This window comes from Artemia franciscana, chromosome 2 (genome assembly GCF_032884065.1).
Source record: "Artemia franciscana chromosome 2, ASM3288406v1, whole genome shotgun sequence".
NCBI classification, from domain to species: domain Eukaryota; kingdom Metazoa; phylum Arthropoda; class Branchiopoda; order Anostraca; family Artemiidae; genus Artemia; species Artemia franciscana.
The window spans coordinates 37,759,678-37,772,821 of NC_088864.1; the positions used below are offsets into that span (position 1 = coordinate 37,759,678).

General features: G+C 33.7%; 1 protein-coding gene across 11 annotated transcripts in view; it reads right to left on the minus strand.

Moving 5' to 3' along the window:
• LOC136041183 (mechanosensory protein 2-like) overlaps positions 1-13,144 on the minus strand; it is a 219,191-nt gene that overhangs the window by 17,985 nt on the left and 188,062 nt on the right. For 10 of the 11 annotated variants that reach the window (XM_065725742.1, XM_065725802.1, XM_065725749.1 and 7 more), the window contains one exon: positions 5,304-5,401. In XM_065725742.1, the coding sequence (XP_065581814.1) occupies positions 5,304-5,401 (98 nt within the window). Of the gene's footprint in view, positions 1-5,303; positions 5,402-5,707; positions 5,806-13,144 lie in introns of all 11 variants that reach the window. The other variant, XM_065725754.1, reaches the window with a different exon arrangement.

The following is a 13,144-nucleotide window of genomic DNA, read 5'->3' on the forward strand; positions in this document are numbered from 1 at the left end:
CAGAATGTATACATTCTGAAACGTCAGCTATGAAAAACTTATATAATTTGAATTTAAAGATGAATAATTCTTTGACAAATTTGCTAGCTTCCTCCCATGGAACTTTTGTTTTTCAATTCTCCTTGCAGAATATGTAGTACTGAAGAAATGGTATTCTAATACAGCTTTTACTTTATGTTCATACTTCTATTTTTATAAATAAATGGCATATCTTTTAGTGCTACACCCTTCCTTTATCATGCTCTAGCTTTCTAATATATGAAATCTACGTATATGTATAACATACCCTTGGAAAAGTTACGGCCACAATTTAAAATCTTTTTTGCATCAAAGCACTTTTAGAGCTTAAAAGAAAATTAAAAATGAAATTCACGGTAAAAAAGCTTTTCTTCAATGTACTTCAAGAAGAAAAGGATATAATCATGGTTCTAGGCGTTTCCCCCCTCCCCCGGCGTTTACGTCCCCAGAAAACATCCCCCAGAAAATGTCCCCCATGGAACTCTCCGGAAAATACCCTCCATAAAATACCCCCCGTGGAAAATACCCCCCCCCCCCCGTGGAACATAAGGCTTTCAAAATTTGAGAATTTTGTTACAGTTTTGGTTTTTTACTTTTCGTACGGAGAAGGAATTTTGGCATTTGTGTATTTTACGTCACTCACTCAAGTTTCCGCTGTGAAAAGCTCGAGTTTTGTACAGCAAACCGGTTTCTTCATTAATTTCTTTCCTCCAGAAAATACCCACTGGAAAATACCCTCCGAACAAAATGCCCTCCATGGACACCCCCTGAAAAATAGCCCCCACGGGAAATACCCCCATCTGGAAAATACCCCCCATGGAAAATACCCCCCGTAGAAATAAGCCCCCCCGCCATAGAAAATAAGGATTTCCAAATTTGAGACTTTTGTTTGAGTTTGTTTTTTTTCCGTAGGGAGAAGGAATTTTTGGTACTTGTGTATTATACGGCACTCACTCAAATTTATGCTGTGTAAAACTCGAGAGCAAACCGGTTTCTTCTTTAATTTCTTTCAGCTTAGCGCGAAACAAGACTAAGACGGGTGACAGAATAGAGGGAACTATATAATTTGGGCTATATATTTGCATATAAGTGGGGGAGTGGGTAAAGTATTTGGACAGTTTGAAGTCAGAAAACAATTCTTACTTAATCATGTGAAGAGTAATTTTACCTAACACACTTTGCATACAGACCCTCTATACTTCACCCCCCCTAATGTACAAATATATAGCCCAAATTTGTTTCTAAAGTGGAGAATAAACTAACGAAGAAACTGATTTATTCTCGATTTCAACACATCTTAAACTTGAGCAAGTGGCGTATAATAAACAAGTACTGGAATTTTCATGGAGAGAGAGTCAGATTTCCTGGTATTATTTGAAAATGACCAGAAATTTAATTAAAACAAACAGGTTTTTTCAACTGAAAGTAAGGAGCAACATCAAAACTTAAAACAAACAGAAGTTATTACATATAAGAAAGGAGTTGCCCCTTCCACAAGACCTTGCTCTTTACGCTAAAGTTTTGGTTTGTTGTCCTAATTCTTTAAGAACGATTCCTGAAACAAAATGGACTTTTAATTAGAACAAAAAGCCTTTGTTCTAAAATTCTATAAGAAACTTTAGCGTAAAGAGCGAGGTTATGAGAAGGAGATAACCCCTTTCATATACGTAATAATTTCTGTTCGTTTTGTTTTAAGATTGCTCTTTACTTTCAGTTGAACAACTTATTGTTTTTTATTTAATTACTTACAGATGGTATTTGTTAATGGGAAACATATGATACAAGCTTTTTAAAGAAAAGTAAATTAAAAGACTTGGAAATTACACAGTAGCAGAGTTTTTTTTATGCAAAAGTGCTGTTTTATTCATTTTTGATACCCCGTCGCAAATTAAAAGAATTCGAATTTCCAAGTAGCTGAGTTTGCTGTTGTTAAAAGCACTTTTATTTATTTTTTTTTTGGTTCTCAGTCTTCAACTAAAACATTCGGAATTTATCAACTACCTGAGTTTATTGTAGTCAAAAGTATTTTTTAATTAAATTTTCGATATTCAGTCAGCAACTAAGACACTCCGAATTTACTTACTAGCTGATTTTGTTGTATGCAAAAGTTTTTCTTATTAATTTTTTCTACTCAGTCGCCAATTCAGGCTTTATTGTATCATTTGCCTTAATGGGTTTTCGTATTATCGCTTAAAATATATACGACTTTATGCATACCCAATATCAAGCAACACTGTTCAAAAGGGTTTGTTTTATCATTTCCCTCATTGGGCTGTCGTATCATTGCTTAAAATATGTATGAATTTATTAATTTCGACTTTATTCATACAGCAATACTAAAAAATACTTTTCAAAAGACTTTATTGCATCATTTCCCGCATAAAACCACATCGTTCTTAGAGAATTAGGACAAAAAGTCAAAACTTTTGCGTAAGGAGCAAGGTCTTGTGGAGGGGGCAACTCGTTTCATATGCTTAATAATTTTTGTTCGTTTTAAGTTTTGATGTTGCTTCTTACTTGTTGAAAAACGAGTTGAAAAACTTATTGTTTTTTATAAATTTAGTTTCTGACCGTTTATAAACAATAAAGGGAAATCTGACTCTCTCTCCATGAAAAATTGTGGTACCTGTGTATTATACACAACTCACTCAAATTTACGATGCGTAAAACTCGAGAACAAACCGGTTTCTTCTTTAGTTTCTTCGTTACTTTAGAAACAAACTTGGGCTATACATTTGCACATTAGGGTGTGGGAGGAGGGTAAAGTATAGTGGGTCTGCATGCAGATTGTGTTAGGCATAATTATTCTGCATATTATGAGGTAAAGAATTGTTTTCCGGCTTCAAAATGTCCAAACACTTTACCCCCCCCCCTCCTTGCGCAAATATATAGCTCTTATTTTATATTTCATATCTGTTCTGTCACTTTTCTTTGTCTTGTTTCGGGCTAAACTGAAAGAAACTAACGAAGAAACCGGTTTGTTCTCGAGTATTACACAGCGTAAACTTGAGTGAGTGACGTATAATACACAAGTACCGGAATTCCTTCCCCCTACGGAAAATAAAAAAAACGAAACTCAAATAAAATTTTCAAATTTGGAAAGCCTTATTTTCCACGGACTGTATTTTCCTCACGGTATTTTCTGAAGGGGCGGGGAGTTTTTTCCACAGGGGTATTTTCTAGAGTGTATTTTCCGCAGGGGATATTTTCCTCGGGGAGAGGGTATTTTTGGGGAATTATTTTCCGGGGTGGGAGTATTTTCCACGGGAGAGGGAGTTTTTTTCCACGGGGGGATATTTTCAGCGGAGGGTTATTTTCCAGGGGGATGTTTCAATGTGAGGGGGCTTATCCCGAAGGGGGGGAGCATTTTCTGGGGGATATTTTTATGGGAGTGGCATATTTTTCTGGGGGAGGGGAGGTAAACCCCGGTCACTAATCAAGATAGGAGCTATTACTGGTGTTTATAGCAAGCATCTTTGTATTTTGTTGGTACTCTTTATGATTAAACCGATTTTGAATGTTAGTTGGGCAGTGATATTTGAAAATTGACCAACGCAAATGATTCTTGATCTGAGGAAAGTCAGTACAGAAAGGTTATAAGCTAGGGCATAAAAAAAAATCTATAGTCACTGTGGGGATTTCGCATCAAACTAGTTATATGTAGTTAGTTTGTCAATTTAATGTAAATTCTGTTCGATTTTAGAAAACAAACTAAGTCCACGTTTAATTTAGATAAGCCATGAGCGAAAATACAATGAATATAGTTGGGCTACCTTAACGGATCACGTCAGTATATTTACTTAATATACTAATAAGTTCAAGCAAATGATATTCTTTTCTTCCAGAACAAAGACAAAAAAGCTAAGTTAACATTTTTGGACAGTCTATTGAGTGATTCTTGTTTTTTGTTTCTTACTCTTGAAGAGTGTAGTACTATTTGCATTTAAAGCCCTTCACAAGAGTATGTATATGCATATAGATGTATGCCACATAAACTTTTGTTGCAGAAATACCTGAAATTTTGGACATTGGAAATGGCAATAGTTGGATTTTGAACTCGGTAATATACAACACCATCTACGGAAACGGTTACAGAGTCTCGTGATAGTATCTAAAAAAAAGCAAAACAAAAATGTAGCCTGTCATGCTATGTGATATTTGATTCATCCCCATAGTTCTAAGTTCTATGTTTTCCTAAGTTAGATTGTTTACTTTTTTTAACACCTGGCACCCTAAGATCTTCAACTAAATCTGTCTATTCTTATTTAAATTATGTGCCAATAATTTTTCTTAAAAAAGTTTTGTTTAATCCCTTGGAATACATGTATAACTGATTATGGCTATTTCAATGTTTGTTTCAAACACAGGTTTTACTTTGCTTTGCCTCCATGATCTGATGTAAAGAGTTTGTAACCTATCGATTTTCAATGCCAGATATTGGCGGAATCATTTTTGATTTATGAGTAGCATAATTTTGGATGTAAAAAGTAACGTAACTAATTTTAGTTTTGATTCAAGTCGTTCCGGAACTGCAAATAATATGCTGTTTTATTATGTGGCTACTCTTTTAGGACAACAACAAAGCAATTTAGTAGCTTGCAACGCGAGCCTTAATTATGCTTGTAAGCCAGTTAAGGATTTAAAATTTGTCTGGTAATTTTAGACGAATTTTATTTTATTCAATTTGTGTCAATAATTCCTTTGCTAAAAGCTGTATCTTATTTATTTCTTTTCGTCTAAGTTACTTTTTTTCTCATCGCAAATCTTCATCTGAAGTTTAACAGTTTGGCTAGTTTCTGTATTTTTTTTTTCTTAGTGTGGGAAGACTATGTCACAGCTCTATCTGGTATGATATGATAAATGATAATTTTAATGCATGACGGCCTTATAAACTATGTGGTGACTTCTGGGTAGCTAAAACAGCTACCCAGAATTCATACATATCATATACTTATACATACGTATATATATATATATATATATATATATATATATATATATATATATATATATATATATATATATATATATATATATATATATATATATATATATATATATATATATATATATATATATATATATATATATATATATATATATATATATATATATATATATATATCATGTATGATAATGATAATTCAGGTAAGGTTGTAACAGATGCTTAAAAGAGCTTATTAATTAAATGGATAGAAATCCCCTAATTTGGGTGTAGCACTTTGGTGAAAGCAACAAAATGGTATACTGGGGTTTTTGTGATCACGTGATTCAAATTATTTCACCTGTAATCCTCAACATTATTTGTGGCCATAATTGGATTTTTGATCCGAAAGTATACAACTGCATCAACGCTTACTGTCACTGAGTCTCGGGATAGTACCTGATAATACATATTATATACAATCACTAAAGCATAAAAATTCACATTTAATTAAGACACAACTAAAGTTAGCAGTCATGTAAACGAAAACAATATCAGGTCCAAAGTATAGCTTTGAGACCTTCTAGATTACAAAAAAAAATGCAGATATACATTGTGCACTGAAGACGGAAAATTGATCAACAATATTCCGTTAATAAGTTAACTGAATGGGGAGCGAAATCCTAATTTGGGTGTAGCACTTCAGTGAAAACAACGAAAAATTAGAAAGGGGTGTTTGTGGTCACATAATTCAAATTTTGTCACCTGTAATCCTGAACGTTATTTGTTGCCATAACTGGATTTTTGACCCGATAGTATACAACTCCATCAACGCTTACTGTCACTGAATCTCGGGACAGCATCTGATAATACACATTATATACAATCGCTAATGCACAAATAGTTAATATTTAATTACTAATAAGCAAAGATAACGAATTCATAAAGGGCTTGTTCGCAACAAATTCCAACACAAAGCATATTTATACAGTTATATCAAATAGTCAAAATGAGGGGAGATGTGTCGTAATTCCTAGTTCATGGGTTGGCAGATTGTTTTCTCTCTTCCTCACCTGGTTCTTTTGATGTCAACTACCCCAAAACCTAGTCGTTTTATCAAATTTCAAATTCCGACGACAATTCTGCCGCTTAAGACATATTTTGTTCGCTAAAAATATAGCAAGCGCAGGAATCGATGGAAAGTAAATCTTTCCCTAGAAAAAGGTAGCATTAATCAACCTAAATTTCTACTTTCAAGGGGGATTCTGGTTTCCAAGCTCTACAGGTTCCTTCTAAAGCACCAAAATCTGTGTCGCAGCTTTTCAATGAGTTGCAATTGTCTTAAGAACTTCTGCAAGTTAACAATTGCCTTAAAAACATTTTAATAGTAATAACAATAATCTAAAAAGAATGTTGAACGCTTAAGCTGATCAAATAAAATAAAAACAAGTTGTTTTCAAACTAAAGCAAACAGTGACGTAGAAACTTAAAACAAGCAAAGAAAGTTGTGAATATAGGGAGCAGTCCCTTAACACCCCAATCTTTACGCTTAAGTTTGCGTTTTGCTTTACTGAAACTATTTTAGAATGAAATACATGTATAGTCAGTCGCAAATTGTAAGTCTTTTATGTAAAAAGAAAGCCCTTCAAAACGTTTGAACTGAAGATTTTAAATATGAATAAATTTGCCCTTCCCTCGGGGCATTGTAATAAAAAAAAATGACCGTTTTCTTATATTACCTATGTGCTTTATTATTCGTTATGCTGCTCTTTACCTTTATTTAATAAACTTTTTTAATATAGTCTCTTTTATGAATGTACACCATATTCAGGTCTATTCTAAATAGAAGGGGGTCCCTCAGCCCCCCAATCTTTACACCAAGTTTTATCTTCAATAAAAATACTTCGAGGAAAAAGGCTTATTAAAGTGATTTTACTTTCACAGCAGAATTTAATTTTTGAAAATAAAAAATGAAGCTTATCGTAATCCACAAATTTCTATTGAAAACTATTATTTCTACATTAAAAGCTTGACTAAATCACGCTCAGATTTATTCAGATTTATCTATTGCAACTCTCGATGTAACACTTTTTTAGGTTTTGATTTAATCAGATTTAATCAGATTTATCTATTGCAACTCTCGATGTAACACTTTTTTAGGTTTTGGGCCCCTCACACACATCCCCCAAAGAAAAGCCACGGATCTTCGCCTAATAGTAATATACGATGTTTTATAATTATTGTTAATTTTACCGGATAAATAGTATATAATAAAAGTTTATTTTTATCGCTAATATATTTAAGAACGGTTTGCCTTCTCGCATCGGCGTGATCTCTGGAGCTGGATAAAAAATTCTTATATCATTTCGACAGTTCTTCGTCAAATGGCTATCAGAAAGCTCGGAACTTCTGCTTCGTGATTATCGGATGTGCTGATTTCGATGTTGTAATTTTCTTCAAGGTCACCACTTTTTTGGAGTGTGTTCTCTCTTATTCTAACATTAATTCAAGTTTCTTTTGCTATTAACCTGTGATGGGCAACTTTGAACTTTACGAATTGTACCTATATTTCACCATGGAAGCATTTTTTATCACTAAAAATAATTAATAAGTGAAACAAATCGTGATGACCAACTGTAAGTAAGGAGTGGCTCGTGCAAGTATTAACCGTAAATGCTGTTGATAACAGTGTACACATTAAAAGAATTAGCATTTCAGTATGATTCAAAATTTGTAAAATTCAAGAAGCATAAAGTTGTGAACCAGATGTAGCGATTTTTAAAATTGTTTTACAAAAAAGGAGAAAAAACAAAAAGACAGTAATCTCAATAAAAGAGCTTTCAGATTTGTATCTACCAATTCCTCTTTTACAAGGTTGCACCTACCGCTGCAACTACGATAAAAATTTGACATTTTTGTAAAAATTAATCACGGAATTGTGCTTATTTGTTTGTCTGTTTCATTGAATCTTTTTCTCAGGGGCGACCATATTGAACAAATGTTGATAGAATATCTGGAGGAAGGTTATTAAAATTAAAATGGAAAGTTCTGGTGCCTTTCATAAGCAGCAAAGAAGATTGTCCCACAGCTAAGTGGGAGTTCCTGCCTTTTTTCGTGGCGCAGAACAATAGTTTTGGCAAAAAGAGAGTCACAAAACGATTGATTGAAAACCCTGAGACAGTAAATTGATTTAAAAAATCTCCAAAAAATGTCATATATTAAGATTCTGGTTTCAGAAGCAGTAATGCGGTGTGGGGACTTAAACGTTCCTTACGATACATGTAGTCTATACAAATTACCTGGTTAATTTAGAAAATATTGTAAAACTTCTTTTTAATTTTGCTATTCGAATCTTATACTTGAATGTAAAAAATAGGGATTGAAAATGGTAGTGGTAGCCTTTCTCATACTTTAAATAAACCTCGCATCAAACAACTTGTCGCAACAATCAGTTAAGAAAGAGTCATCTTTATCAATAAAATGTAACATTTAAACTTTTGAGTCCAAAAATCCAAAAAATACATTAAACTGTGTTATGTTTTTTTCTTCTTAAACAAAAAGCGTGATAACAACAGGGTAAAATGTCATTTCCAAAGCCTCTCAATAATTTCATTAGAATAATATAATTTAAAAATACAAATCAAAATATAATATCCCCAGATACAAACATTGTTTGATTTTAATAATTTTTATTTTTATCATCGCTTTCTTAAAATAAAAATTTACTTTTTTTCCAATTTATTTTTTTTAACGCGGGCAAAATATATCAATCAGTGTCAAAACTACTGTTTCCGTACTACCATATTGGTTTCCCTAAGTGTCAAAATCGGCAAGTTAGGATTCCACCAGTATCTATTTTCTTTAATGGAGAATACCTTGGTATGTACATTACTTGTTGAATTTTTTGAGTACCGATATTAGCGATTTGCTTTCCTGATTATAGATACCTTTAATTTTGTTGGGGGCCGAAATTAGGAAGCTTCTTTCCCAACTTTAGATCCTAAGAAGCAGTTGGGTAGTAAAGACTCGATGTTAGTTTCAGTGCAAAAGGATATAGAGGGGGAAAAATAACATGTTTGCAATAGGGGAATTTTAAAAGTTCTTCTTTACAGTATTTATTCTGCATTTATGCGTCAATATTTAATTATACATCACTGGACGATAGCATGTTTAAAAGTATTATATTCGGAAACCAAATATATTAAAAATATCGTTTTTTAAAACAGAAGTACAGAAGAAAGAGACATAAACAACGATTTTGATTTTAAATTGAAACGAATATTAGTTACGCTATTCGACTGAGCATCTCAGGGAATGCACTATTGTCATAGTTTTAGGTATAAAATAACCCCTCGAAGTTCCTCTGAATATTTTTTGCCCTGACTGAAATTAGACACCCTTCAACAAAATTAATTGACAGTCTCCTCTGGTCATATTATTCACATTTTACGAATAATCAATTAAATGGTTTAGAAATTAAAAATTCTGTCAACTAACACACTCCCAAAATTATAAATTTCTTTTCCAATAAATTCTCAGAATTCGGTAATCAATAATTTCGTCAATTGGGTATTGAACCTTATTTTCAAAATACTTGTCAAACCTAAGCATACTATTTTATTATTTTACATTCGCGAGAAATCTTTCCGGGTCAAATTTTCGGTGGGGGATTTTCTGGGTAATATTTTCCGTGGGGGGAAAGTCCAAGGGGCGAGTGTGATTTTTCGGTATTAAAATTAATGTGATTTTTCCACGGGCGGCGGGATGAATTTGCATGGGGCACATTTTCCAGGGGGAGAATTGTCCATGGTTAAAAATTTGAGCTTGGACTTTTCAAATACTTTTCAATTTAAAAATATACAATCGTTATTAATATCTGGGGGGGTTCCGTGGAGAGACTTTCTGCTAGAAATAATGTCCCGCGTGGGAATTTCTAAGGAGGGGAAATTTTTAGCTGAAGACTTTTTATTATTACACCACGCTTGTTTTTCGACCCTTTTGCTGCTGCTATCCATTGGTACCAACAGTAAACCATTTACAGGCGGTGCGTTTTGAGCAATACACTCATAAATCATTCTGAGCACTCATTCAGTTACTTTTCAGTCAGAAAACAGATAACGGAAAGAATCAAAGAAATGCCATTATCAACTAGGACAGATTAGCATAGTTTTGAGATGGCCAACAATACCAATGAAAATACAAAAAGATTTTTTTTAAGTAGTGACGTAATTAGCATTGGAGTTGACGAAAGTGAATTTATGAAAATATTGTTTTGAAATGAAAATATCGCTGACCCAAACCTGCATTTATATATTGTGTATTTTGGCCCGCAGCCAAAAAAAGATGCCTACCCCTCGGTAAAGGATAAAATGGTTCTGTAGCACGTACTGTTGAAGACAGAACTAGGAGGAACTGTTGTCCCATCCTCTCTAATTTGATTAGATTACTTTCTGTTTTTATTTTGTTCTTTACTTCTGCGAAAAGAAAAATGTCTTCTTTATACACTGATAGATACAAAACTTGGAACAACAGCCCAAAGAATGAGAAAATACAGCTGATTAACAATTCGGATTCAATGTAGTAGCTTCATTTACAACAAGGGATTTGAAAATGTATTTGCATACTCTTTTCTTAGCAATTTGAGGCACTTGACAGCACTGCCATGACTTAACTAATTATTACAGTCTCATCTTCATCTAATTTAATAAGCCTTATCCCATCTCTGTCTAGAGTCTTTCCACGCCCTAATGCTATTAGCTTACACATGGAAAGAGAAAAGCTTGTATCTGCTTAGTACGTGTTAGATAAACGGTTTTCTCGCATAGATGACAACTTTCTTTATTTGATCTTGAAACTTCATAGAATTATCAAAACTTGGACAGTACCTTCGTTGTTATGTTCACACTGAGATTACATTCGTGGTAATTCGTCGTCAATACATCTGTGCTAAAATTATGTAGGCTACCACTGAGGTTAAACTGCCAAGGTTAAAGGGACCCAGGGAGAACGCATTCTTTTTAGAAGGCAGAGCTAGCTAGAGCATTCCCAGCACCCTTTAAATTAATGGCGTGGGCACAGCGTAATGATTGTGATTTGCTTTTTTCCAAGCCACCAAATTTGGTTTATTGTAAGCAAGTGATAAGAGTCTAATCTCTGTGGTCTTAAAGAGTTTGGGCATCTCACGGTCGATGGATGAAAATTATTGTTTTAGAAAGCTCCACATATTTTTGCCGGGGGTAAAAGAGGATATTCTAAAAAGCCTGGGTTGAAGGGCCTACAGTCCGTGAGTCAAAGTTGAGTCTCCTACTTCTATGTCAAAGAAAGATATCTGAAGCTGCTTTCATTTTTTAAGCAACGTTTCTGCTTTGAAATACAAAAATTAGTTCTAGCAGGCAGGTCCCGTTTTCAAATTATAGTTGGACGAATCCTAAAATTGATTAAAATTTGGTGCGGTTCTCTAGCCCTATTGCCTAAATCTCACACAACTTGTGGAATCAGATAGAAAATTTTTTCTTTAACTCTGAGCAATAATCTATAATGGGCTGATCAGAGTATATGGCGTTAGTTTTCTCGAAACTTTAGTTCATAGGATCTGCCATTTCGAGAATTCGAATGGTTGTCGGACAACGACTTTACGTATACTACACTAGTTACAACATTACAACTAGTTGCAACCAGGACAACGACCTACTAAGTCCTGATTTGATTCAAAATAAGCTACGTTTTGATTCATTGAAAAGGCAGGCTAGATCTTAACTCGATGCACAAATATTGAAGTCCTCAATGGATAAAACAACCAGCTAAATCCAATCTCTGCTTAGTATTTCCCAACTACCCTATTTTGACTAGAAAAGTAGGCGAATAGCACCTTGTACTTGCAACAATTTTTAAGAATAACAAAACTGAATAGGTTACAGTAGAAAGCATAAAATACACCTGAATCAAATGAATTAAAACAAAATTGTATTTGGGTTTTGGAAGAGAGGTATCGACCGTAAAAAAGAAAAAAACAAGTTTGAACACTTCTATTGAAAAGACTGTCAATTCGGCAATATTGGATCTCCGCTATTGCTTAGATCAATATTTTAGCTCATTTTAAGTCATTAACCAAAGAGTTCCCACTTAGAAATTATTTTCTAAAAGCTGTATAAGGAAGATTTTTTTTTGTAAAGCGTTCTTGAGTTATAGATTCTATCTGAGAGAGCATGTTTAAAATTATTCCTGATTCTGAATGGTAAAGTTTTTTACTGATGATTTCTTTAATTTTTAAGACTCGAAAATTGCTAACTGAGTTTCAGTTTTGCTCATCTAACAGTTCATAGCAACGAACTTTAGGTAACGAGTGACTAGTGTTAATAGTAACCCAAACTGTAGATTTGGTGTTTTACCAACAATATATACGTCAAAGATTCACTTGATTTTACGGTGATTCCAAATATGGAGAATTCATAAGGTTTAATTTAAACATTAAAAGTTATGAGCCTAAGAATAATACCTACTTTTGAAAAAGGGGGAAACACCCTCAAAAGGTGAAGTCATTTGGATGAAAATTATATCATCAAATTCAACAAGGCTTAGAGACGTTTCATGTCCCTATAAAAAAAATTGCAAAGAAGTGTCACGGGTAAGGGAAATATTGAGAGAGGGCTCATTCAAATGGAGATTGAAAGTTCAAGCGCAAAAGTGCGGATTTTAAAGTAGCGAAAAAAATGGCAACACAACAAAGTTAGTTGTGTTTTCTGCCATTTATCCCCCCTAATCTCCCTTATTCCAGAGGTATTATTCCAAAGGTATTGCATTTGAACTAGGTCTGTCGGTGCTGCCAGGCGACAGCTTACATTATAATTCAGAACTAGTTTTAAGTATATTGTAAAATTTACATTCATGTAATCACCTGTGCAGAAGGGGAAGGGGGTGTTCTAAGAGTTCTCGCTTAAACATGGTAGTAAAATTCCTTTCGGTATTTGAATCAATCACCCCTACCAACTGAGCTTCAGTGATGATCAAAACAATGAGTACCAAAAAAGTGGGGGGAGGGGCAGCCTTTCTCATATTTAGCAGAGCTACGGTTCCAACAGACTGTAGTAACAAAGTTATCACAAGAAACCAAAGCTCTATAAAGCTAACTTTTGATTACAGTACGTGCATCAACAGAGTATACTGTTTAAGTTCTTCAATTATGCAGGTACATAGTTGCTCTCA